The sequence below is a fragment of the Bufo bufo genome, chromosome 2 (genome assembly GCF_905171765.1).
Source record: "Bufo bufo chromosome 2, aBufBuf1.1, whole genome shotgun sequence".
NCBI classification, from domain to species: Eukaryota; Metazoa; Chordata; class Amphibia; order Anura; family Bufonidae; genus Bufo; species Bufo bufo.
Genome location: NC_053390.1, coordinates 415,291,210 through 415,318,764, shown reverse-complemented (window position 1 = coordinate 415,318,764; position 27,555 = coordinate 415,291,210). Strand labels below are relative to the sequence as shown.

General features: G+C 40.9%; 1 protein-coding gene across 1 annotated transcript in view; it reads left to right on the top strand.

The window, feature by feature from the left end:
- SHOC1 (shortage in chiasmata 1) overlaps window positions 1-19,277 on the top strand; it is an 83,860-nt gene extending 64,583 nt beyond the window's left edge. Inside the window, exons 6-11 of the mRNA XM_040419787.1 lie at window positions 1,573-2,034; window positions 8,516-8,617; window positions 12,415-12,591; window positions 15,124-15,231; window positions 18,005-18,183; window positions 19,209-19,277. Of these exons, the coding sequence (XP_040275721.1) occupies window positions 1,573-2,034; window positions 8,516-8,617; window positions 12,415-12,591; window positions 15,124-15,231; window positions 18,005-18,183; window positions 19,209-19,277 (1,097 nt within the window). The remainder of the gene's footprint in view (window positions 1-1,572; window positions 2,035-8,515; window positions 8,618-12,414; window positions 12,592-15,123; window positions 15,232-18,004; window positions 18,184-19,208) is intronic.
- Window positions 19,278-27,555: the final 8,278 nt, after the last annotated feature.

Here is a 27,555-nt window from a genome sequence, read left to right as displayed (position 1 = left end):
ACTAATTAATTATGTATCCTACATATTTGTCTGTATTGGTTTATACCTTTTCAGAAATGTATAATAATATAGTCAATTGTTATCTTGTTATGCTTTGAAAAAGGGCTAGTGTAGCCTGAAACATGTAAGCGATTATAACTGCTTTGTACTCTTCCATCAATAAAGAATCAGCTTTTTATGACTTGTTGTAGTGCTGGATTTCATATAATGTTCACCATTTTCAAGATCTGTTTTGCTTTCAGTTAGTAGGTTAATCCATGTTTGCATCCAGAGGCTGAAAACCTGTACAAAGTAATCCTTCTCATATCTAAAGGTTTGCTACAATGGTATTCAGTCTAGGCAGTCTTCTATGAGCAAAAGAGCTTGAGCTCCAGATACTGTTTACCTACAATGATACTCTGTAAGTGACAAGAGGAGATTTTGTGCTGCTCATATATTTATTGACAGTGGATTGTATGGAATGGGTCCAATTGTACAAAACCTTCAGTTGTGAGAAGTTTTAGGTCTCAAGTGTTTTTATACAAGATTTTGACATCAAGAGTTTAAGACCCCACTCTGGTTATAGTCAGTGTCATAGCTATAGCAGATGTAGAATTACCAGTCGCACCCCAACCCTAATACCTGAGAGTCACCAGTATTATAAATGGAACATGAAAGATGGAGGGTCTAATTCCAAATTTTGTATTGGGACCCAAGGGCTTCCAGTTATACCTCTGTTAATGGCCAAACTGTTAATATGCCTTATATACTGCTGAAGCCAGTGATTGGCTGCATGGTGATCAGCATGTCACTGCTGCAACCAGAAGGATGACGTCAGTGCTGCAGGACTAAAAAGGGATGCTGGAAGTGGCAGGGAAGTAATGGGGTAAGTATCACTTCTTTTGTTATTTTATCACATTTAGGCTCCATTCACACGTCCGCAACGTGTTTTGTGGATACAAGGAGTCTCGGAGCCGCAAAACACGGAAAGAGGCCATGTGCGTTCCGCATTTTGCGGACCGCACATCACCGGCACTAATAGAATATGCCTGTTCTTTTCCGCAATTGCGGACAAAAATAGGACATGTTCTATTTTTATGCGGACCCGGAAGTGCGGACCCGGAAGTGCGGACCCGGAAGTGCGGATCCGCAATTCCGTGTCCGGGCAGCACATCGTGCTGCCCCATAGGAATGAATGGGTCCGCAATTCCGTTCCGCAAAATGCAGAACGAAATTGCGGACGTGTGAATGGAGCCTAACAGTTTTTATTTAACTCGGACAGCCCCCTTAATAGATTATTTGAGAAACCCAAACCCATCGACCCTAGGGGCCTATTACTGTGTCCGTGTCTGCACCCATTGGAGGGTCATCTGGTATTCTGTTTGAAAATCTTTTAAAGTAGTATTATTGAGCAGTTTAAAACTGTATTGACAGTATTTTTCATGACTAAAGTTATCATACTAGATTTCTGTCTGCATAAATCAATAGTCACAGCTTTTCTGTATACATAAAAGCTACACATAACAAATCCGATATTTACAATTACCCTTGCTAACTAATCAAAGTGATTATATTCTCTTACACTTGTTCCAGGAATTTCAGAAGAGGTTTCTCCAATAATTCAGAAGACTAGTGAAAAACAGTCCTCCTGCCGTGATTCTTCTCTGTCTGTGACAAACGTCTCATCCTCACAGATCAATGTAATCTTTATGGACCCCATTAACAATGCAGATATGAATACAGATTATATGAAAGCAATTATACATGGTGGAAAAAATGATCAACCAAAAGTAGTTTTACCTTTACTCAATAATGAAAAGTTTAAGCAGTATCTAACACCAACCAAAGAAATATTATCGGATTGCCATGTGAACCAAGCAAGCACTAGTCAGCAGCAATCCCACAACTCATATACAAGTTTGGAAGGAAGTCAAAGTGGGTACAATACCCAAGCAAAAGAACATGGTGATCTGCTTTCTAGTTTTATTGCTCTAAGAACCAAACAGTCATTGGGCCACGGTGACCGCAAACATGAAAATAATGTTTTATATCAAGGTAATTTTTATACAATACCTTTCATTATAAATTGTATCTCAGGGTCTACAAAAACTTTAAAGAGTTAGCACCAGCTTACAGATTTATGTCATATCCACTCCTTAGTCTGCTCTGTTCATAAGACTGTAAAACCGTAATGAAGGTATTGATATTAGGGCTATTTAACACAATAGTGGGCCCAGTGCCAAGGTTTCATGAGGTTTCCCAAAGGTTTCCCAGCATTGTTAATTGCCTTAAGATATCTAAAAATCATAAAATAAGTATTATCTACTTATAGACAATGTGTTAAGATACATTAATGCAAATGTTTCAACTCAAGAGTAATGTCTACTCTCATTGTAGGTGTTAGCACTCCCATTTATTCTCTGTTTGGAGTTCTTAAGTTTCCCTTTTCTTCTCTATCAGGCCCAGACCACCATGATGGCTCGATAGTGCCCCTGAAAACCATAATGCCAGATAGCTAGTGACCCAAACAGAAATATTGGTCAGACAGTACCCCTGTTTGTGCTCGACAAACCAATAGTGACTTTTCTTAGGCCTCACACAGTAATATTGCTCAACAAAGTAATAGTGACTTTTCTTAAGCCTCTCACAGTAATACAGGCATCTTGCTTTGAGTAAACTAAATATATACAGAATCTCACAAAAGTGAGAACAACCCTCACATTTTTGTAAACATTTTATTACATCTTTTAATGGGACAACACTGAAGATATAACACTTTGATACAATGTAAAGTAGTCAGTGTACAGCTTGTATACAAGTGTAAATTTGGTATGCCCTCAAAATAACTCAAAACACAACCATTAATTCCTAAACTGTTGGCAACAAAAGTGAGTACACCGCTAAGTGAAAATGGCCAACTTGTGCCCAAAGTGTCAATATTTTGTGTGGCCACCATTATTTTCCAGCACTGCCTTAACTTTCTTGGGCATGGAGTTCACAGGTTGCCACTGGAATCCTCTTCCACTCCTCCACGGAGGTGGTGGATGTTAGAGACCTTGGGCTCTGCTTCAGTATGCCACACTACATGTTGGCATTCATGATTCCCTCAATGAACTGTTGCTTCTCACAGCCGGCAGCACTAATGCAGCCCCAAACCATGACACTCCCACCACCATGCTTGACTGTAGGCAAGACACACTTGTCTTTGTACTCCTCACCTCGTTGCCGCCACACATGCTTGACATTGTCTGAACCAAATTAGTTTATCTTGGTCTCATCAGACAACAGGACATGGTTCCAGTAATCTGCTTGTCTTCAGCAAACAGTTTGCAGGCTTTCTTGTGCATCATTTTTAGAACAGTTTTGTGGAACGACAGTCATGCAGACCAATTTGATGCAATGTGCGGCGTATGGTCTGAGCACTGACAGACCGACCCCCCACTCCTTTAACCTCTGCAGCAATGCTGGCAGCACTCATACGTCTATTTTGAAAAGACAACCTCTGGCTATGACAATGAGCATGTGCACTCAACTTCTTGGGTCGACCATGGTGAGGCCTGTTCTGCGTGGAACCTGTCTTGTTAAACCGCTGTATGATCTTCGCCAACGTGCTGCAGCTCAGTTCCAGGGTGTTGGAAAACTTCTTATAGCCTAGGCTATCTTTATGTAGAGCAACAATTCTTTTTGTTCAGATCCTCAGAGAGTTCTTTGCCATGAGGTGCCATGTTGAACTTCCAGTGACCAGTATGAGAGAGCGATAACACCAAATTTAACACACCTGCTCCTCATTGACACCTGAGACCTTGTAACACTAATGAGTCACATGACACCGGTGAGGGAAAATGGCTAATTGGGCACAATTTGGCCATTTTCATTTAGGGGTGTACTCACTTTTGTTGCCAGCGGTTTAGACATTAATGGCTGTACACTGACTACTTTACATTGTATCACAGTGTCATATCCCAGTGTTGTCCCATGAAAAGATGTAAAAAAATATTTACAAAAATGTGAGGGTTGTTCTCACTTTTGTGAGATTCTGTATATATTTAGTGTGAGGCTTAAGAAAAGTCACTATTATTTTGTTGAGCAATATTATGATAGAATAAATATTATATTATTAATAATTAATATAATAATATTTTTGAGATAAAAGAAATTATTTACAGCAAGAATGTGAGGGGTGGACTTACTCTTGGGTGATACTGTATGTGTGTGTATATATATATATATATATATATGTATATATATATACACATAAATAGGCCACCTTAAAGGGGTTGTCCGGGTTCAGAGCTGAACTCGGACATACCCATAATTTCACCCAGGCAGCACCCCTGATGTTAGCATTGGAGCATGAGATGCTCTGATGCAGTCCCTTGCCCTGTGCTAGATCGCGCAGGGCAAGGGCTCTTTTGCTTACAATAACACACTGCCGGCCAGAAGCTTCTTGCGCGGTTTAGGGCAGGGCAAAGGAGGGCATCGGAGCATGAACTTCTCCGATGCTCAAGTTAGGGGGCTGCCTGGCTAAAAATGGAGGTATGTCCGAATTCAGCTCTGAACCCGGACAACCCCTTTAACCTGTATCATTATTCACCTGCTGCTGGCATGCTGGCAGTCCAACATAGTTATGTAATTGTGGCACCTGCATTGGGCTGCTAGCTCAGGAGCCAGGTGTCAGCTGCCCAGTGCCAATATTCTGTGTTCTCAGCACTGCCCAGCACAAGCAGGGCAGCTGTCACTGCATCATGCTGCCTGAGGTGTTCCATAGAGAATGGCGCGATAGGCTCACTGCTCTGCCCTTGTATTTGTGTCCTAACATTGAATGTGGTACCACTGCCCAAGGATCTAGTGCAGGGTCGCCTTTTGTCCTATGGGTAATTGGAGCTGATTGATCTGCCATAGATGTGTAAGATATGAATACCCCTTTAAAAGGACTCTTGCACTACTGATCTTAGGTTTATTTGTGAATTTCATGTAGTCTTTCTCATCCAACGAAGCCACTGTTATTTTTACAGTACACAACACAGAACATTTATAGTTAACTAGGGCATTACCCCTTTCTACCCCCAGCCAGTTTTTGCCTTCCTGCCCAGGCCATTTTTTGCAAATCTGACATGTGTCACTTTATGTGGTAATAACTTTGGAACACTTTTATTTATCCAAGCCATTCTGAGATTGTTTTCTCGTGACACATTGTACTTCATCATAGTCATAAATTTTAGTCAATAGATTTCACCTTTATTTATTAAAAAAATTATAATAATGTAACAAAAGTTTTGAAAAATTCGCAATTTTAAATTTTTTTATTTTTCTGCTTTTAAAACAGTGCTACGTTAGAAGGCTTAGAATTCTAGAAGTAATTCTTACAATTTTTAAGAAAATTTCCAAAACCCACTTTTTAAGGACCGGTTCAGAAGTCACTTTGTGGGGCTTACATAGTGGAAACCCCTCATAAATGACCCCATTGTAGAAACTACACCCCTCAAGTTACTCAAAACAGATTTTACTAACTTTTTTAACCCTTTACGTGTTCCACAAGAATTAAAGGAAAATGGAGATGAAATTTCAAAATTTCACTTTTTTGGCAGATTTTCCATTTTAATCCATTTTTTCACATCGAGGGTTAACAGCCAAACAAAATTCAATATTTATTACCCTGATTCTGCGGTTTACAGAAACACCCCACATGTGGTCGTAAATTGATGTAAGGGCACACGCCAGAGTGCAGAAGAAAAGGAGCGCCATATGGTTTTTGAAAAGGCAGATTTTGCTGGACTCATTTTTAGACACATGACCCATTTTAAGCCCCCATGATGCACCCTACAGTAGAAATAAAAAAGTGACCCCATTTTGGAAACTACGGGATAAGGTGTCTCCATTGTCTGAGAGTCCTATTTTTTTTTTTTTTGCGACATGAGGTGACAGTTAGATTGGTACTATTTTGGGGGGCATACGCCTTTTTGATCGCTTGGTGTTGCAATTTTTGTGATGTAATGTGACAAAAATGGCTTTTTTTGGCACTGCTTTTATTTTTTACGGTGTTCAGATAAGGGGTTAGGTCATGTAATATTTTTATAGAGCTGGTTGTTACAGACGCGGCGATACCTAATATGTCTTTTTTTGTATTTATTTCACTTTAACACAATAATAGCATTTTTGAACCAAAAAATTGATGTTTTAATGTCTCCATGTTCTGAGAGCTATAGTTTTTTTATTTATTTTTTTGTCTTAGGTAGGGGCTAATTTTTTGTGGGATGTGGTGACGGTTTTATTGGTACCATTTTGTGGGACATACACCTTTTTGATCACTTGGTGTTACACTTTTTGTGAAGTAAGGTGACAAAAATGGCTTTTTTTTTTTACACAGGTTGCGGCTGGATCTCCTCAGCTCTCGTAGAAGGCAGGTCCCAATGCGTGCAAGGCATTGGGAAGCCTGTGCAAGGCATTAGGCTGTCTTTTCACCCATCGGGTCCCCGCACAGCAGCGCGGAGACCCAATGGGCTCCCTCACCCACCGCATGCACCTTCTATCCCGCGGTCAGCGCTGACCGCGGCATAGAATGGGTTAATCCGTATGCATCGCTGCAGGGGCCCGGCTATCAGGGACTACCGGGCCCCTGCAGTGATCAGGCGCGCATCGGAGCCCGCCCGGATACCATGACGTAATAGTACGTCAAAATGTGGCAAGTCACTTGCCGCCATGACGTACTATTACGTCATATGTCGGGAAGGGGTTAATAGGGATTGATGTCTGTTTGAGAAGTATGAGGAGGTATAGGGGGAGATTTATTAAACTGGTGTAAAGTAGAACTGGCAGAATCCACCTTTCATTTTCCAAAGGAGCTGTGAAAAATAAAAGGTGGAATCTGATTGGTTGCTATGGGCAATTAAGCTTGTTCTACTCTACACCAGTTTGATAAATCTCCCACATAGTTTATAGTTTCATATCCCATATCAGAGTGTCTGTGATATACTGTACCTGTGCCCACACACTAGCATTATCAACAAAGTAGCAACAGTAGCACCCATAACAAAATGCTAAAACTAGAGAGCAGTATCTAAACAATAAGTGTCTGTCATGTAGTAGCCCTCATATGCACAATATTTGTATGCTCATCATAGATGCACTGCAGGTAGTACTTGCTACATTATCTGTATTCAGAGAGCTATCACTGTTTTCCCTGTGGTGTTACATGGGACTGTTACATGGGAGTGCAGGCACTTTTATTAAGACTGGCATTTTAGATGATGGTCTTATTAAAACCCCACACTGGTGGTGGATCCGCCGCAGTTATGTAGAGGCGTCGGCGGATCCAGAGCAGCTTCTAAGTGTAAGACCACTTCATATCTGGCTTACATTTAGACTATTTTCTACAACTAAAACAGTGGCGTACAAAATGGTAAATGGCACGTCCCCTCCACCCCCCACACACACACACCCCACGCCCACTTTTTTAGACCTGGCGTGAGTGGGGAAAAGTCACAGATTGTGGCGCAAGGAACCTTTGCCCTAATATAGATGTATTTCTCTTTCATAAATGACACCCTGTGTGTACTAAGAGAGTTATCGCTGTGTTATCTGTGGTGTTACATAGGACTGCAGGTGGCATCTACTACATTATGTGTACTAAGAGGGTTATCTCTGTTTCACTTACACAGGATAAACAGGATAAAATGCAGTGTTCATCAGGGCCGTCATAAGGAGGAGCCTTTGTGTCTGTGTAAAAATAAAATGACACATGTTGTGCCACCAAGGATCACAGTGTAGCCATAGGAATGAATGGGGTCGCAGTGTAGAACTGTGAAAAATACAACCCTGTTTTTTTTTTATTCTCATGTTTGCTATATGACCAAGTGGGAGGGGGGTTGTATGGTGAGCAAGGGCGATTTTGACAAGCCACAGGAGTGGGGGTTGCGGGGAAGTAGCTGGGGGAGCCCCGTTCGCAAACTTGCTATGGGGCCAAGTCATTTCTAGTTATGTCCCTCCATCCAAAGAAGCCCCAGGTACAGACCAAACAGCCTGCTTTGGGGTATGCACACAGAGCTGTTTTGGGTCTGTTAAGACCCAGCAGCTCTGCTCTGCCCCAGAACACCTGGTGATCATGTGATTGCCAGGTCCAATAGAGGAAGTGGCATATCCAATGCCTCTATTAATTGCATAGTGCTCACTGAGTGCTATGCACTGAGAAAAGGAGAAGGCAAAAACAGTAATAAATTGCTTCTGTTTTCTCCCTGGGCATTAATAGGGCATTAGGGACATCTTATTAAACACAAAGGTTTAGTTACTCTTTAAATTATACTTTTATAAATTGCAACTTGTGCTGCAAAAAAAGAGAAAAGAAAAAAAAAAGACTTCATATGGCTATGTAAACAGAAAAGTAAAGTCTCTTGAAAGGCAGAGAGTGAAAAAAAGAACGCTGCATTTTTAAGAGGTTAACAACTGGCTAAATACATACTGTACATAATGTATAGAGTATACTGTGAAAGATTTAGCTACCAAGCTCATTTGCTCATTATCTTTTTTTTTTCTTTTTCAGAAAAAAGTGAACCACAGAAAAGCAGATCCAAAGTTATTTCTGACACCATGCATGAAGAGTTTACTAAGCAGCAGATAATAACAGTCCATGTTATGCCTTCTGGTATAGTACTACATATAATATATATATATATATATATATATATATATATATATATATATACATGCCATATTTTTCACTTTAAGACGCACCAGATTATAAGATGTACCTAGGTTATGGGGATCTGTGGATGACACTGTTATGTGGATCTGTGGAGGACACTGTTATGGGGGATCTGTGGATGACACTGTTATGTGGATCTGTGGAGGACACTTATAGGGGGATCTGTAAAGGACACTTATAGGGGGATCTGTAGAGGACACTTATAGGGGGATCTGTGGAGGACACTGTTATTGGGGGATCTGTGGAGGACACTTATTGGGGGATCTATGGAGGACACTGTTATGGGGATCTGTGGAGGACAGTGTTATAGGGGGATCTGTGGAGGACACTTATTGGGGGATCTGTGGATTACTCTGTTATGGGGGGATCTGACCCCATTACAATGGGCCCCAATTATAGCAGCCCAGCCATCACATTGGGCCCCTAGCAGTGCTGCTTTGCTAAACTAGCATCTGCAGTACTCACTATGCACGCATCATAGTGACCTTACTCTTCTTCTTTATCATTAGTGTTTTTTTATCACGAATATCTGCACTTCGAGAATTAGCAAAGATCTAGAATATAGTGCTATATCTTTGTAATTACGGATATTCTAGATATTTTTATATTTATTGTATGTAGCTTTCTTTAACCTTATTATTTTGTCTATCATACATACCTTTTTTTATAGTTACTATTTTACCTATCATTAATACATTTATATGAAAAAAAATTTTTTTACCTATCATTAATATTTTTTTTTAGAGATGCTATATTATTTTTTAAAATAAATCATTACATATAACAGACAATCACACAAAGGCTGTATGCCAAAATCCAGGTATGTGCAAGTCAACAATCTATCCACGAGACAGATACAGTCAGCATGCCTTACAATGGCAGCCTTGTGCACTATGAGACAACTAGAAATAATCACACCTCAGATAAACCTCATGGGCTATGATATTGCCAGGACCAGCTCTCATCTGACGGAGAGCCAATAAGTCTCAAAGTTGCTTGATTTGTGTTGGATGGCTTGGGGGGACCTGCGCACCTAGATCATTATCATTAGGGTGACAAAAATTGGAAAATAAAATTGGGGATTCCAGCTAACTCCTCTCTCACTGCTTAGGAGGGCTGCATACAAATTTTCAGTTTTCTAATTGTCCTAATACTATATTCAATAACCTTTCTATACTGTTTTGTCATGTAAACTCATTTGCAAAAACTTGAATATGGGAAAGACATGCAAATTGTGTTTCAGCTGAAAAACAAGGCAGACTCTGCTAATTTGCATGTCTTTCCCATATTTAAGTTTTTGCAAATGAGTTTACATGACAAAACAGTATAGAAAGGTTATTAAATAAAATATTAGGACAATTAGAAAACTGAAAATTTTTATGCAGCCCTCCTAAGCAGCGAGAGTACAGTTAGCTGGCATCCCAATTTTTTTTTTTTTACATTTTTGTCACCCTAATGATAATGATCTAGGTGCGCAGGTCCCCCAAAGCCATCCAACACATATCAAGGAACTTTGAGGCTTACTGGCTCTCAGTCAGATGAGAGCTACTTGTGAATGTCTCATAGTGCACACAACTGCTGATTGTACCTGTCTCATGGATAGATTGTTCGCTTGCACATACCTGGCTTTTGGCATACAGCCTTTGTGTGATTATATGTTTGTTACATGTTATAGGAAATGAAATTGCACACGCAAGATGTGCATTTTACATTACTGATTTTTGCAATCTCGAATTTGCAAAATATCGCGAATTTGAATATTGCCTATGCTGCTCATCACTATTCATTCTTCTTCTGTAGGAGAATTGGCTGCTATTTATTTAGAGTTCAAATTTATTAGTTCAATAATTTATTTTCTTAAGTAAGATTTTGCTCTGTTTAAGTTCAGCTGTTGACAACAGACAATTGTACGCTAGAATTTATAGAGTTTATAATACTCACAGGTACTTACTAATATGCATATAAGATATACTGAATGTACAATTGTGGCTAAAAGTTTTGAGACTGACACAAATTTTAGTTATCGCAACGTTTGTTTTTAGATCTTTTTCTCAAATGTTTTTATGGTATGCTGAAGCACAATTATAAGCATTTCAGAAATTTCTTTCAACTTTTATTTACAAATACATATTTACAGTGTTTATCCTTATTTTTCAAGACATTCACAATTTTTCTGGCATGATGGATATCAGCTTCTGGGCCAAATCCTAGCAAACCCTTCTTGCCTAATCAGTGCTCAGAGTTTATCACTATTTCTGCGTTTTTGTTTGTCCACCCACATTTTGAGGATTGACCACAAGTTCCCAATGGTATTGAGACCTGGGGAGTTTCCTGGCCATGTACCCAAAATGTTAATGTTTTGTTCACTGAGCCACTTAGTTATCACTTTGTGACATGGTGCTCCATCATGCTGAAAAAAGCACTGTTCATCACCAAATTGCTCCTCACTCAGTGGGAGAAGTTGCTCTTTGAGGATGTTTTGATATCATGCTTTATTCATGGCAGTGTTCTTAGGAAAAATTGTGAGCAAGCCGACTGACCCATGAATGGTTTCAGAATGCTTACTGTTGGCATGACACAGGATTCATGACAGCAGTCACCTTATTTTCTTTGGACAATCATTTTTCCAGATGTTCCAAACAGTTTGAAGGGGGCTTCCTCAGAGAAAATAACTTTACCCCAGTACTTCCCATCCCTGTACTTCCTGCAGAACGATCCTCCAAAAGCCTTTGCTTCAGTATGTGTGCAGATGCACTCACACTTGCCTGGTGCCATTCCTGTACATGCTCTGCACAGCTGGTGACACAATTCCATAGATGAATCCTCTTTAGGAGATGGTCCTCGCACTTGCTGGACTTTCTTTGGCACGCTGAAGCCTATTTCACAGCAACTGAACCTCTCTCCTTGAAGTTCTTGATGATCCAATAAATAGTTGATTTAGATGCAATCTTACAAGCAGCAATGCCCTTGCTTCTGAAGCAAAGTAAGGATGACTGCATGTGTTTCCTTGAAGGTAACCATGCTTAACAGAAGAAAACAAAGGTTTCAAACACCACCCCCCTAAGCAACTAGTCTGCTCTTCTAATTCAATCAGAATGACAGAATATCAGCTGTCTTGTACTCATTAACACTTTCTGCTGGGCTAACAAGAAGATCACTGAATTGATGTTAGCAGGTCACTTTTATAGAGCAGGAGGAGCTGAGCAGATTGATATATATTTTTTACTTTTTACTTTTTTACAGCCCTGTAAATGCCTATCTGTACAGGGAGGAGATGTTATCAATGTCTGACAAATATATCTTATGCACACTTATACACACAATGCCATCAATCACTGATAACTCCTCCTTCCTGTATCGATAGCTCTTCACAAGGCTGCAAAAAACTAAGATATAAATGTGTAATTGGCAAGTTTTACTTTAATCTTTTTCCACAAAAATGAATAAATCTGTCTGCTCTATAACATGGTGATTTCAGATTGCATTGCATTTTGTGCTAACAGGTCCTCTCTAAGTAAATTTTCATGGCAAAGAATGACTTTGCAATTAAACTAAAACAAAAATTTGTGTCAGTCTCAAAAGGTTTGGCCACAACTGTACATTCACTAATGCTAATTTCACACTGAAAGTGACAGGTTCATAACCCGGTTACCTTGAGATCCTCATTTGAAAATATGTAGAGTATCCTGTTTTTATTGTGTTTTTATGAGCTATATCATGAATCTTTCTATAAACAGCTAGCCAGTGTCAGGCTTATCAGATCATTCATGCTGCTGCTGAACCCGTACTAAACAAACTTGTCTGCCTTGAAGTGCTTGCATGCTTGAAGTGGAACTTTACTTCAGTAACTTTTGATTGCACACGTTTTTTGTTACGGAAGCAAGAGAGAATAATGAGCGATATCAGCAAATTGGGTACGTTCTGTAGAAGCCATAATAAAGATGTTAATGGACTATTTTTATGAAGCTATTTGAAATATGCGTGTCTTCCGGAGATTAATTCTCCAATGTTTAAAGACTGTTTTCCTATAGTAACTAAAATCTGTATACATTGCAGTAGTGTTGTCACTAGAGAAGAGCAAATCAATTCTACGTGAATTGAAGTCGCTATGAATTTCACAAAATCTTTAGTTTCCAGAGAAAAACTTTTGGGATTCATCCTGCATAAATCTCTTAAAATACCATTTTACATATCAGAAGGCAGTGATGATTAAGGAGGATCACATGACCACATCCAGTGTGCTTGCCCATAATGACTTGCAGTCAACCTCAGACAATCTATAAGGGACTATATAAAGGACTTTTTCCATCTCAGACAATGGGGGCATATCGCTAGGATATGCCCCCATTGTCTGATAGGTGCGGGTCCCACTGCTGGGACCCGCACCTATAATGAGAACGGAGCGGGGAAATGAACAGAGGGCACACTGCGCATGCGCAGCTGTCCTCCATTCATTTCTATGGGGCCACTGAAAATAGCCAAGAGCTGGCTCGGCTATTTCTATCTGCCCCATAGAAATGAATGGGAGCAAGGGCCACGTGTGCGCGGTGCGCCCCTATTCACTTCTATGGAAGCAGCACTTGGTGGTGGACAGACCCCAGGAAATCCGGGGTCCTCCAGCCACAGCTCTCCCTGCACCGCTCTCGTTGTAGGTGTGGGTCCCACCTCCTAGCGATATGCCTCCATTGTCTGAGATGGGAATACCCCTTTAAGGGAGGAATAGAACTTCTGTCGATAGTGAAAAGAGATCTTAAAACACAGAATACAGCATATTATATACGGTATATCTTTTTTCCAAAGTTTATGTAAAAAAAATCACAAACTAGTGTGCCTTACATACTGTTGTGTATCACAGTTGCTGACAGTAAATTATAGCGGACTCTGCCCAATTGACCATTTAAAAAAAATATTTCAAAGTTTATTTAAAAAAAATCTGTTGATCGGAGACTACTAGTAAACGTGACCTGACATATTGGTCTGCATCACAGTTACCAAGTCTGACCATATATATATAAATAAATAAAAAAGAACATATCTCAAAGTTTGTCAAAATAAAATTCGGTTGGTCACAGACATGTTCCTGATATATTGTTCTGCATCACAGCTGTATTGTGCTGGACCTTGTCCAATTGATCATTTTTTCAGTTTTAATAGTTAGTTAATAATTAAATAAATTAATTTGATCAGAGTGTATTGTGCCTGATGCATTGTTCAGCGTCACAGTTGTATTCTACTGGACTTTCACATTGTGGCTTTGGGCGAGTGCTGAGTACATTCCTTCTGCTCCTACTCCTTAACAGTTAATTTAAGACCCTTATTTTCCGATAACCAGTCCTTTATTATTAATAAAAACAGAAAACTAAAATAAATTACATATAATTGGTATCACTGTGCCCATAATTATCTGATCTATAAAGTAATCATGTTACTTGTTTCACAATTTTAACGCTGTAAAGCTAATTAAAAAGCAATGACAGAATAGCTGTTTTTGATCATCTTACCTCCCAAAAATGAAATAAAAAGTGATCAAAAAGTCATATGTACCTCAGAATAACAATTTTTAAGACAAAATGTGAAGGAGTTTAAGCGTGCATGGGATAGGCATAAGGCCATCCTTCATATAAGATAGGGCCAGGGGCTATTCATAGTATTCAGTATATTGGGCAGACTAGATGGGCTAAATGGTTCTTATCTGCCGACACATTCTATGTTTCTATGTAAAAAGGAAAGCCTTCACACAGCTGCCTCAATGAAAAAAAAAAGTTACGGGTCTTAGAATATGGTGATGCAGAAGAAATAATTTTTTAATAAAAAAGTGATTTTATTAGTAGTAAAGCATAAAAAGTATATACATTTTGTATCATCATAATTGTACTGACCTGCAGGATAGTTATCATATTATTCACTCTACAAGGTGAACTCTATAAAAATAAAAAACATTGACAGAATTGCTATTTTTCTGGCCACCTTGCTTCCCAAAAACTGTAATAAAAAGTGACCAAAATGTAAATAGTGGGAGACTGTGCAGTAAAACATGGACATTTGCTATAATTGGAAAGCATTAAAAAGTTTAAGTGAAAGTTCCTGGAGACAATCCATAGAGGTGTTGTGAAAGGGTACAATAGGGGCTTTGAATGCACATGAAATCTGATAATGGAAAACCATGTTTTCCTAACTCTGACCAGCAGGGGCAGGTATTAATGCAGAAGACAGCCCAGGACTAAAAAGTATCCTTCAAAGTATTATGTGAGCAGGAGTCAAGTACAGAATTGGGTAAACAAGTACACAACCTTTGTGAGATTAACTGTACAGGACTATAATACTAAGCATACACAGAAAAGCCACTTGAACTTCTTTTCTAGTCATGTAAATTGAAACTTTGTATGTAGTGAATAACATTTATTTTATATATTTATATATATTATATTATTTTTTTCATTCATTAGGAAATAAAAGCGACAAGGGCGTAATTATATTCCAGAATGCAGCTCTCCTGCACAGCCTGGTGATACTCCGAGACCTCATTTTGATGTGTTCCTTGGATGCCACTCTAGGTCTCTAAACTATAAGAATATTAACAATCAATTGACATTAACTATTTTACTAAAAGGACACTTCTTACTAATATAAAAATGAAACTAGTTCAAAAGGTTGTCTGGGATTTTGATATTGATGAGCTATCCTCAGCATGAGATTGATGGGGGTCCAACTTCTGGCACTCCCACCGATCAGCTGTATGAAGAAACTGTAGAGCTCCATCTGCTCTCAGGACTCTTCCTAGGCCATGTGATGTTATGTTCATCAGTCACATGGCCTAGGCGCAGCTCAGTCCCATTCAAGTGAATGGATGATGCTGTGCCTGATAAGCTGTGAGGAGGCGGCGTGGCGCTCACCAGAGCTCAGATGAGCGTCTCAGCTGATTGATGGGGTGCCAGAGTCACACCACAGCCAATGCCATAATGATGACCTATCCTGATGATAGGCCATCAATATGAAAATCCTAGCGAACCTCTTTCATATTTTTAGCCATTGATGGCCTATCCTCAGCATAGGTCATCATTATTAGAGTGCAGGGGTTAAATGCAGCTATTTCTTATTTATCAATGTCACTAGAGCTCCCACAATGCTAGTTAGCAAGAGTTTTCAGATAAGCACATGGAGTCCCTGTGGGTGCCAATATATGGTGTGGTTTAAAGGGGTATTCCAGTTTTGTGATATTGATGACCTTTCCCCAGGATAGGTCATCAATTTCACATTGTTTAGGGTTTGACTCTTGGCACCCCCGTTGATCAGCTGTTTGCGCTAGTGCAAGAGCTGAGTTCTCTTGTTTACCTGCACATTGTCTACATCGTAGTGGTGGTGCAATGTAATTACAGTTTCCTCTCAAATGCACTTGTCACCGCCGACCCTGGGAGAGATCTTAGAAGTTCAGATAGACGGAAGACTCAGGTGTCTATCTGACAGATCTCTCTTGTTTTCATTGTTGCTGACAGGTTTCCACCCCTTCAAAGATGCTGCTGATTATCTGTCAGGTGGCTCTTTTTATGTTTCACCTTTCACTTGTTTCCCTGCGGCTGATAGTTCTTCTGTGGAGTGCTCTGCTTGTGTGGTAGTTCTCCTGTTCCAGTTACATCTCAAGCTAAGTCCTTTTCCCTTTTCTTGGTGTGTCTGTTCTGACTAGGCCTCAGGGAGACACTATCTCCTTCAGTTTGGAATGAGGGGGTTGCCTCTTTCCCTGTTCCCTAAGCTGAGGGTTTGGTGCAGTGTTGCAGCAATCTCAGGTTCCTGTACATGTGCATTTCTACCTTTGAGATTTGCACATGTTGTTAGCAGCTTAGGAAAAGTATCAGGGAATGCTAGGAGGTGACCTCTTCGTTCCCTAGGTTTGGGGCCTAGTCAGTTGTTGTTTAGTTGTTGTTCCCTTTGGTTGTCTTTCCTTCCCCGTACTTCCCGTGACAGCAGTTGAATGGGATGAACAGTTGTAATTACACAACACCACCACTACAAGGTAGACAACATGCCAGCAAACATTGAAGAGGAAGCAGCTCTTGCACTAGAGCCGGCAGTCCCATCAAACAGCTGATCGGAGCGGGTGCCAAGAATCAGACCTCCGCCTCCTCCTGAGGATAGGTCATCAATTTCATGAAACCTAAATACCTTTTTAAGGAGTCTGATGATGGCCAGAAAAAGTGCCAAGGGTCTCCATAAATGTGCCATTCGGCCTAAATGCCTTATTTTTAGTGAATTTACTTGGGAAACCTGGTCTAAATATATTGCTAAAGATGCCCCATTATATTTACATATTATTGAGCTTGTTCAGGTATTACAAATTCCAACATGTTTTACATCTATTTTTGAAGTGGATTTTACTTAGTCCCTTTAAATTTGTATTGTGTCCTACCAATTGTCTCATTTTATTTAGGATCCTAAACATTGGTGTTTCATATATATACAATCATTAGTCTTTGCCATGAGAAATTTTAATTTTGGAAGCTTTAGCAGTTTAATGACAGTTGGGGAGATCCTTTCCTTCCTAGTCTAATGAAAATGTATGCTTCTATTTTCTACTGTAACCTCTACTTGTAAAAATAATTTTATAAGAGAAATGCACTGGTATCAGTCCTTTAGTGCTTATTTATTGCATACTGTGTATTTATACAAAAATATACACTGCACAGTCAAAAAAACATAAAAAGGAACATCAGTCCTTTTATGTTTAGACCAAATTTAAATTTCCAATGCTTTTTTTTATTATCAAGTGTAACAACAGTAAAATTGCAATGAAATCAGTTGAAAATAACACAAGACAGTCTTGGCCAAACCCCACCAGATCTACAACAGAATAGTAGCACTGCCATCTACAGCACATAGCACCATACATCATGCGCAGAATGTTTATGCTTACATAGTAACATTGCTGTAAAGAGAACATAGGACGTAAACACATTGCCCACGCCGCCATGTCTGACGTCTATTAGCTTTTCTGTGCTAGTGTGATTGTGTACAGACAAGGCTATGTTCCAGTGTTCTGTATGGGTGGATGGACCATGAGAACTAACACACATCTCTTCTAAGTCTCAAGTGTTTAGTAAATCTGGAACAGGGAAATATGATTATACTGTGATAGTTACACTCCAGCCCCAGGCCTGTTTCTATTTTTACCCATTATCCATCAGACTAAAAACTCTTGGAGCTGATTAAACATTTGCGGCAGGCGCCATAGTCGTGCAAGTTATAGCATCACAAGATGAGTTACATTTCAGACTGTATTGTAATCATTGCATTTCTTTTGGAGACAGTTTACATTACAATTCTGTTTCTTTACAGAATACTTGAGTAAAGCGAAGCAGGAATACAAAAGCGTTCTTGGACCCTATTTAGATGATATGTGGAGAAAGCTGAGGATTGTTCAGTTTGTCAGAGATAAAGCAGAAGAACCAAATCCAAAAATCACAGCATTATTAAAGTGGATGGAGAGGGCAAATGTGGAACGTGAACTTCTTAAAGTAATGCCTATTAGTACTCACTGTACACTAATTAAAACTCAGCTTATTTGCAAAATATTCCAGAAAAACCTTGATAAACTGGCAGCATGGCCAGGAGACTCACTAGGTCAAAACATTCAGGGTTTATGCAGGTTTATCCAGGGTCCCGAACATAGTGGCCACTGATCATATAACTGTTACCCTGCTCAGGACAGTGATACAAACAAATCAATGAAACAAAATGTCCAGACAGAGAGTCCGATATTACGCTCTCAAACAAGTTCCTAAAAACTCCTTTGATCGATGTTTACATAAAAGACACTCCAAAATCGGAACTTAGAGCAGGAAATGTCAATGTGTATTTGCTTGCGGTATTTATGCATTATTTATGTCTCACCACACTTTTCCACGGTTGTCCTCTCTTCTTTCTCCCAATGAGTGAAATAAACCACTTCAGTGCTGGCTGGATACCTCATAGGTTTCCTCTAGGGGTGGACTGGAACTTAAAATGGCACTGGAAAAAACCTTAAAAGAGGCCCCATGCTGTAGAGGGGGTCCAAATTGACAAAAGGCACGGCAACACAAGTAAGCGAGGGCAAGTAGAACTGGAACAGCAATACTGAAGTGCAGCCGAAAATACCTCCCCATCAGATCTAAATACCACAGTGCAGCACAAAATACTGCTGCCCGTGCTGCGGTATTCATCTTTATCACCGTCCTGAGGAACGTGGTACAGCTGAATTCAGGAGGGCACCAGTGGCTGCCAGCTAGGTGCATAAGTATCTGATACTCCTAGCATTACTTACTACTGAGAACATGAGATCATTATTTATACAACTGGCGGCCATGAGGAGGGCTTGGGTGGCCACCTGGGCCTCTGCCCACCGGGAGATTTCCCTATAGGGTCTATGGCCAGTCTACCACTGGTTTCCTCTTACACTCTGCAAGCTCCTCTTGTATAATGATCAAAAAGCACATGGAGGCCTACAGCAAGCCACTTGTGTTGTATAGATTCCTGGGCTCACTCCCATGGTCTTCTGTATTAGAGCATGAGGATCATCTATATGAGAAAACCAGTAGGCAAGGACACAACAACCTGTGTGAATTCCGATTGACAATTCCAAACTGTGTTTTATGGTTATACTCACAAGATAAACCCTTGTTTAAAAGCATTTTAAAAAAGTTGTATACTTAATCATGGCCCAACCGTTTTCGCCGTGCAGCTTCCTCAAGGGCTTCAGAATAGTTACCACTCCCTTCACATTTTATAACTACACCTCAACCCAAACCTTAAAGGGGTTGTCCAGGATTGAGGACTTTGTTACATTAGTACAAGACAGACATACATATAGACAGACATCCATATAACATACATCCATGTCGTACCTTTTCCACATGTTTCTGAAGCCCCGTTTTCTTATAGGAAATTCTTCGCCGGAAGTGAACTTTTCTTAGACTCGGTGACGTATCGGGTCCCTTGCAAGAGCACTGAAGCCTCTTCTTCCGACTGCTCAGGGAGCCCGATGACATCACCGGCACTGTTGGGCGGGCTTTAGTGCCGCTCTAGTAACTAAAATGGCTAAGGCAGCGCTAAAGCCTGCCCATCAGAACTGGTGATGTCACCGAACACACTGCCCGGCCTCTGCCGGGCAGTGTGTTATTGTAAACAAAAGAGCCTTTGCCCTGCGCGATTTAGCACAGCGCAAAGGAGAGCATCGGAGCATGAACTGGGTGAAAATAGAGGTTTGTCCGGGTTCAGCTCTGAACCCGGACAACCCCTTTAACTGAAACAGTTACTATTCAACTCCACATTGAGACCATTACGAGACATGGTAGAAGATTTATCATTTCCCTTGCATTTGAAAAGAGTCAATAAAAAGTCGCAAACTATCTGTTTGCGACTCTTTAATTTGTCACATCTCTTGGATTTTACGCTGCCCTCGCTACTTTCCTTAAAGGTATGTGCCAAGGGAATGAAGGGGTGTGGCCAGTCGACCTGACAAATTTATCTTCATTTATGCCAGTTTTTTGGCGCAAATGAAGCCAGAAATCTACGGCAGCTCTGAACTGTTGTAGATTTCTGTTTAAGCGCACAAATTGCTGGAGAATGTGCCTAATTTATGATGAAGTCTGCGGCTCGTCATGGTTTAGATGCATCCTCCAGCAACACAGGGGATATCAAAACTGACGCGGAAAGCCTTGATAAATCCCCCGATAATCTTAGAAGGTATTTGAACTCTGTTTTCTTTTCTTGATAACTTCCAAATAGCTCCTTCACCTCCAATCAGGATTGCAGAGAAAAATACCCATTGCTTTCAGACTTTTGGGCTTTCTTTTATGTTTTTCCTCAAAATGTGCTGACACACTATGTAGTTTTAAATCTTTCTTTATATTCCTTATACTATATGTTCCCCTAATTTAGTTTTTCGTTTCCTCCCAGTCCCACTGTATGTGGACCTATAGTCTGCCCTCTAAGCTTTGCAGACTCTCCATGCCCTTTAAGTGTCTCAGCCACATGCTGACTGACCTCCTAGCCTGCAGTTCTTTTTATAGTCTGTGGTACTACAGTGGCATCTAGTGGCAGCAATTAACATTGCATGCATAACTTAAATTATTTGAATTGAACACCTGTATACCCACTTTTTTTATGTAAGGGGGACAAAAAGTGTCTTTATGAAATGCTTTTTCATTCACACAGCTCTTTTCTATCTTTCCTGCTTGTATGAGCTTACAAAAATCACAAGCACAGGGCAGGAAGAGCAATGTGAAGCTGCATCTCATAATATAGGTTGGACTCTCAGTACATAGCATTCAGACAACAGAGACCAGCAGTGTGAGCCAGGGGAGTTTTATAGCTGCAGCTAATCATTGTATGGACTCACTTATATAACTACTTGCTTGGTGCCTTTATAGGATAAACATTTATATCTTCAACATCATTCTGTCCACAAGGAGGAAACATTCAGCAGAACAAGGACAATGAAGCTTGGGGGGATGGGAGATGTTTGAGAGTTGCCAGAAGGGATTTGATGCTGATGGATGTAATCCTGTAGTTTGCAGGAAGTCCTACATATAGAGATAACTTGTATCTTGTCTACATAGGAGAACAAGCTCCATACTTATAAGAGTGAGGTAACCTGCTGGAATGTCACACAAGCTTTTTGTTCAAAAAATGACTATTTGAGGCAAGGCAAGCTTGATGGTTACATGCTCATTTGTTGGTATTTCACACTTGATAAGATGAATAGGTGAAGAACCTCAACTTACTGTGGATATGGCAGTCTCGTAGCGAGGTCGGAAGGGCCATGAGAAGAGATACATATCCCCAGAGGGTCAGGTTGCTTCCAAGATGGCTGATTGTTCTTGTCCAAACCTTCTGCGCTGCTGTGAATATTTGGGGGTTATCCCCTGCAAGGCCCATTTCTTTTAGAGCTACATCAGCTACTCGTCTCTGTTTTGCCAGTATCTCCATTGGGCCTTGCAACCACTGGCCGACAACCCACAGCTACATATGTGTAAAATATGTATACATCCCCCAACATATTACCAGAGTACAATTCTTGACTGCCAGGTGGTCCAAACAGTTGTAGTCCAATTGCATTGTTATAGGGACACTGTCTCTTTAAGAGTACTGCTTACAAACAAAAAATTGGAACATCAACAGTACTGGCACCTTGAACCTGAGCTCAAAACTATGTTAAAAAGAAATAACCTTTCTTGACTCAGGATAGGTCATCAATAACTAATCAATAGAGGTCCAACTCCTGGCACCCCCACCAAGCAGCTGTTTGAAAAGGCTGCACCACTCTGGTGAGTGCTGCAGCCAGTGGCGTACATAGAGAAGTTAGGGCCCCATAGCAAGGATCAAACCAGGTCTCCCACACAGGACAGAAGGGTTTCTGTCTTAACCCTTTTCAATGACCCTTGGGCCGTTTTTTCCACTGCCTCATTTGCTAAAAGTTGTTCCTTTAGAGCAGGCATCCTCAAACTGCGGCCCTCCAGCTGTTGCAAAACTACAACTTCCAGCATGCCCGGACAGCCTACAGGTATTAGCCTACAGCAGGGCATTGTGGGAGTTGTAGTTTTACAACAGCTGGAGGGCTGCAGTTTGAGGATGCCTGCTTTAGAGGGTAGAGTCCTGACCAACTTTTCACCTCCAGTAGAAGCGGAGATAATCCCAACTAAGACTGGGCCCCCTCTTGCCCTGGGCCCCATAGCAGTCACATGGTCTGCCGCTATGGTAGTTACACCCCTGGCTGCAGCCTCCTCACAGCATACCAAGCACAGCTCTTTACATTGTATGTGTTTGTTTGTTTGTGTATGTAGTGTGTTTGATATTGCAGCCCAGACCCATTCACTTAAATGGGACTGAGTTACACCTATCAGACCCCACCAATAGAATATCCTGGGAATGGGTAATGAATATTCCCAGAAGATCTCTTTAACATATTGATTAGATGCTGCCTGTAAAGTATTCACAGTCTTCAGCGGTCAAACTTTAAAAAAAATCTAACGATGCCTTTCTTTACAAAAGTATCCATACTTTCATTAGAGGCAAACTGGGACATGGAAACTTTCATTGCAGCTTTGTGAAGGCAGATGGCAGTCGTGTGCTACTTAATGAAACATTTATGGAAAACATATTGTTTTGCCATTTGTATTCACCGGCTGCTATTATGAAAGTTAGAATTCTGAGAAATGAGAAATTGTAATACTAAGGAAAGCAGTTGTTTTTTTATTTGCATAATGACATTTAGAATTATTTATAAGGCATTATACTAGACTTTCACACAGATCTGTATCCCTCTTGTCTTCTTCATTCTTGACAGGTACTTATGCTAACACAAATGGATTCGGAAACCATAGCGGAAACTTTAAATAATATCTGCATTAAAACTGGAGGTAAACACTATACAGTATCATATTTTTAGTGTTTATCATTAGTACAGTTTAAGAACCTTCTAGACCCCTTCCAGCACATAACTGGCACCTTGCCAAAATAAATATATGTTGCTACTTTAAGAAGCTTTTTGAACCCCTAGATAGTATACAAAATCCCATAAATAATAATTTACTCTTAAAATGTCACATTTCCATATTGTAATTTTGTCCTGATCAGTGGTCACAAAGGCCCAAAGCATATGCAACAGAACTCTGCACACAGTTCAATGAATACTCATTAGAATGACTAATGCTAATCAGCACCGTCCATAAGATATTTATTACATTTTCCAGATAACATTAGATACCCTATCTGGAGAAATATTTAAAGAGTAACAAAACTTTTGATTAACCTTATGGTAAAATGTCCCTAATGCCATAATAATACTTTTTGTAAAATACTTTATTAAGGCATTTTGTATTTTTTGTAGACTTCCCCCAGCCTCCCTCCCCCTCCCCCCTCAAAGCTTTCCCTCTGCGCTTAAAATCCACTTTTCTGTACGTCGCTGACTTATAAGCAGTGTACGAAATATGGGCTGTACAGTTTATGAATGGGGCCACAGTGCAGTGAGTACGGGCAGCAGTGCACATTGCTGCTCCTTTCTGTGCAAACCCGTTTCCCCGAGGTTTACTAAATCCTGGCATAGCACATGGGTACCCAAGCTATAATCACTGTCACATATGTAGTATGTGTGTGTATGTAATCTTGTGTGCATACGTGTAGATATACATTTGTAAATGTAACTGTTTGTGAGTTATACACAATAGGCCTCTACTACTAATTTTGATTTACTTTTTATATATACAGTCAGGCTAAAACATTCCAAATGTCTGAGCTGCATCTTCTCTAAATTGTTGCTTGGCATTGTGACAGGTTTAAGAGCAATTGGATTATATCCAACAAGTGGAAATACATTCCTGGAGACCAAAGATGTGATAGACAGGTCAGTGAGTTTATTAACAGTAAAGAGAAGAGATGTCCATCCATAAAGAATATCACCTAATCCAATACATTTAGATAATTTACCAGTAAATTACCATATATGTAAATACATAAATTAATTGGGGCAGAAAAAATGTGAGTTTAAGGCCTCATGCACACGGCCGTTGCCCGGCCGTGGCCGTATTGCGGACTGCAAACAGCGGGTCTGAAATATGCAGGCACCGGCCGTGTGCTCCCCGCATCACGGATACGGACCCATTCACTACAGAGTGCTTCCGTGGTGTTTCTGTCCGTGCCTCCGCACCGCAAAAAATAGAACGTGTTCTATTTTTTTGCGGTGCGGACAGATCACGGACCCATTCAAGTTGAATGGTTCTCGATCCGTCCCGGCCGCCGCACAGACATTGTCCGTGCATTGGGGACCGCAAATTGCGGTCCCCAATGCACGGAACGGCCGCACAGTGGCCATGCGCATGAGGTCTAAGGCAGGGTTTACAAGTGACTGATTAGCTGCAGATTTTCTGCAGCAGAAAATCTTCAGCATGTCTGCTGCTAATCGACACCATAAAAAAAGGAACCAAAGAGTGCGTTCATACACTGGCAATTTTGTTGCAAAAAAGCTGCAGATTAGATGCAGATTCATTCTTTGCATTGGATAGGGTGAAATCTGCAGTATAAATTGACATGCTGCATATTTAAAATCTGCAGAACAGGTCAGTTTCTGCTGCAGATTTTTTCTGCAACATTGCAGATTTGCCATACAAAAATCTGTGACAGCAAATCTGCAGCTAATCAGTAAGTTGTGAACCCAGCCTAGAAGAGTCTTAAGGCTGGTTTCACACGGGCGTTGCGGGAAAAGGTGCGGGTGCATTGCGGGAATATGCGCGATTTTTCCGCGCCAGTGCAAAACACAGAAGTTCGGGTTTGGGTTAGGTGTTCTGTAGATTGTATTATTTTCCCTTATAACATGGTTATAAGGGAAAATAATAGCATTCTTAATACAGAATGCTTAGTACAATAAGGCTGGAGGGGTTAATAATAATAATAATTTAACTCACCTTAATCCACTTGATCGCGCAGCCCGGCTTCTCTTCTCTCTTCTTCTTTGCTGTGCACAGGAATAGGACCTTTGATGACGTCACTGTGCTCATCACATGGTCCAATCACATGGTTCATCACCATGGTGAGGGACCATGTGATTGGATCATGTGATGTGACGTCACCACAGGTCCTTAGTCGGCAGCTCAACATTACAGAAGAGGACAGAGATCGGCAACTATGCGATCAAGTGGACTTGGTGAGTTAATTTTTTAAAATTTTTAACCCCTCCATTACTATTTTATTTTGCATTCTGTATTCAGAATGCTATTATTTTCCCTTATAACCATGTTATAAGGGAAAATAATACAGATCGGGTCCCCAGCCCGATCGTCACCTAGCAACCATGCGTGAAAATCGCACCGCATCCGCACTTGCTTGCGGATGCTTGCAATTTTCACGCGGCCCCATTCACTTCTATGGGGCCTGCGTTGAGTGAAAAACGCTGAATAGATAGAGCTTGCTGCGATTTTCACGCAACGCACAAGTGATGCGTGAAAATCACCGCTCGTGTGCACAGCCCCATAGAAATGAATGGGTCCGGATTCAGTGCGAGTGCAATGCGTTCAACTCACGCATTGCACCCGCGCGGAAAACTCGCCCGTGTAAAAGGGGCCTTAGGCTAGTTTTCACACTAGCATTACAGCCTTCAGGCAGGCTACTCTGGCATAGAATGCTGGGAATCGGCCAGACAAAAAGCGCTGCGCGCAGTGGCATTTGTCCGGCCAATTCTCAACATATTTGTCTGGTTGCAGCTGGATGATTGTAGTTAATGGGACCAGCGGGCATTCAGGCAGAGTCCAGCAATGCCGGAACAGCCTGCAGAATCTCTGAGCGCTAGTGTGAAACTAGCCTTAGGCCACTTTCACACGGGCGAGTATTCCGCGCAGGTGCAGTGCGTGATGCAAACGCATTGCACTCACACGGAATCACGACCAATTCATTTCAATGGGGCTGTGTACATGTGCGTTGTTTTTCACGCATCACTTGTGCGTTGCGTGAAAATCGCAGCATGTTCTATATTCTGCGATTTTTATGCAACGCTGGCCCCATAGAAGTAAATGGAGCTGCATGAAAATCGTATCGCATCCGCACTTGCTTGTGTTTTTCACGGATGGTTGCTAAGAGATATTGTATAGATTCAGTTGTTTATCACTCTCGAGCAAAACGCATTAAATCGCATTGCACCCGCACGGAAAAAATGAACAACTGAGCGTGATCGCAGACAAAACTGAATGACTTTGTTTGCGAAATCGCGCATTTTTCACTGAACACATTAGCAAAGCACCCGGACCTAATCCGCACACGCTCGTCTGCAAGGGTGTATTAAACAGCCCAATTTAACAGGCGATTGTCAGGACGGAAGTGTTCCTTCCTGACAATCGTACCCAGAACCACAGAACCGCAAAACACAGACACCAGCTTCTGTTTACTTTTGGGTCCATGCGGCCATGCAGCAAAATATTGGACATGTGATCACCTCTTGCTAATCACAAATTTATTGAAGTCAATGAAGTCAAATGGGAAAAAAATTCTTTGTGGGGTAAAACTGAACTGAAAAAAGGCACAATTCCACCTAGGTTTTTGAGGTTTTGGCATCACGGCATTCACTGTGTGCTAAAAATGACGCCCTTATTGCAGCTCAATATGATTGCGGGGATACCGAATGTGTGTAATTTTTATTTTAATTACTTTTTAAAAACCTTTGAACAAAATCTAAATTTTCGTTGCATCGCCAAATTCTGATACCCATAACTTTATATATTTCGGTTTAACCCCTTCCCGACATATGACGTAATAGTACATCATGGCGGCAGGTGCATTCCCGCATTTTGACGTACTATTACATCATGGTGATTGGGCGGGCTCCGGTGCGTGCCTGATCACTGCAGGGGCCCCGCAGTCCCTGATAGCCGGGCGCCTGCTGTATCCGCCGGCATCGCTGTACAAGCTGATGCCGGCAGATTAACCCCTTCTATGCCGCAATCAGCGCTGGCCGTGGCATAGAAGGGATTTGCGGCGGGTGAGGGAGCCCATCGGGTCCCCGCGCTGCTGTGGCGGGGACCCGATGGGTGAAAAGGCAGCCCGATGCTGTGCAGAGGCTGCCCAATGCCTTGCACGGCATCGGGACCTGCCTTCTACAGGTGCCCAGGAGAGTCAGCCTTAGGCTGGGTCTCCTAGGCAACCTGTTAGTGTATTACTGAGTGTAATACACTAACAGGCGATGCATTACAATACAGATGTATTGTAATGCATTGCAGAGGGGATCAGACCCCCAAAAGTAAAGTCCCAGTGTGGGACAGAAATAATGTTTGAAAAAAGTAAAAAAAATTGTTTTTAATAAAATAAATAAAAATTCAAGTAAAAAAAAGAAAAAAAAACGCCCCTTTACCCTGATTTTATATTTAAAA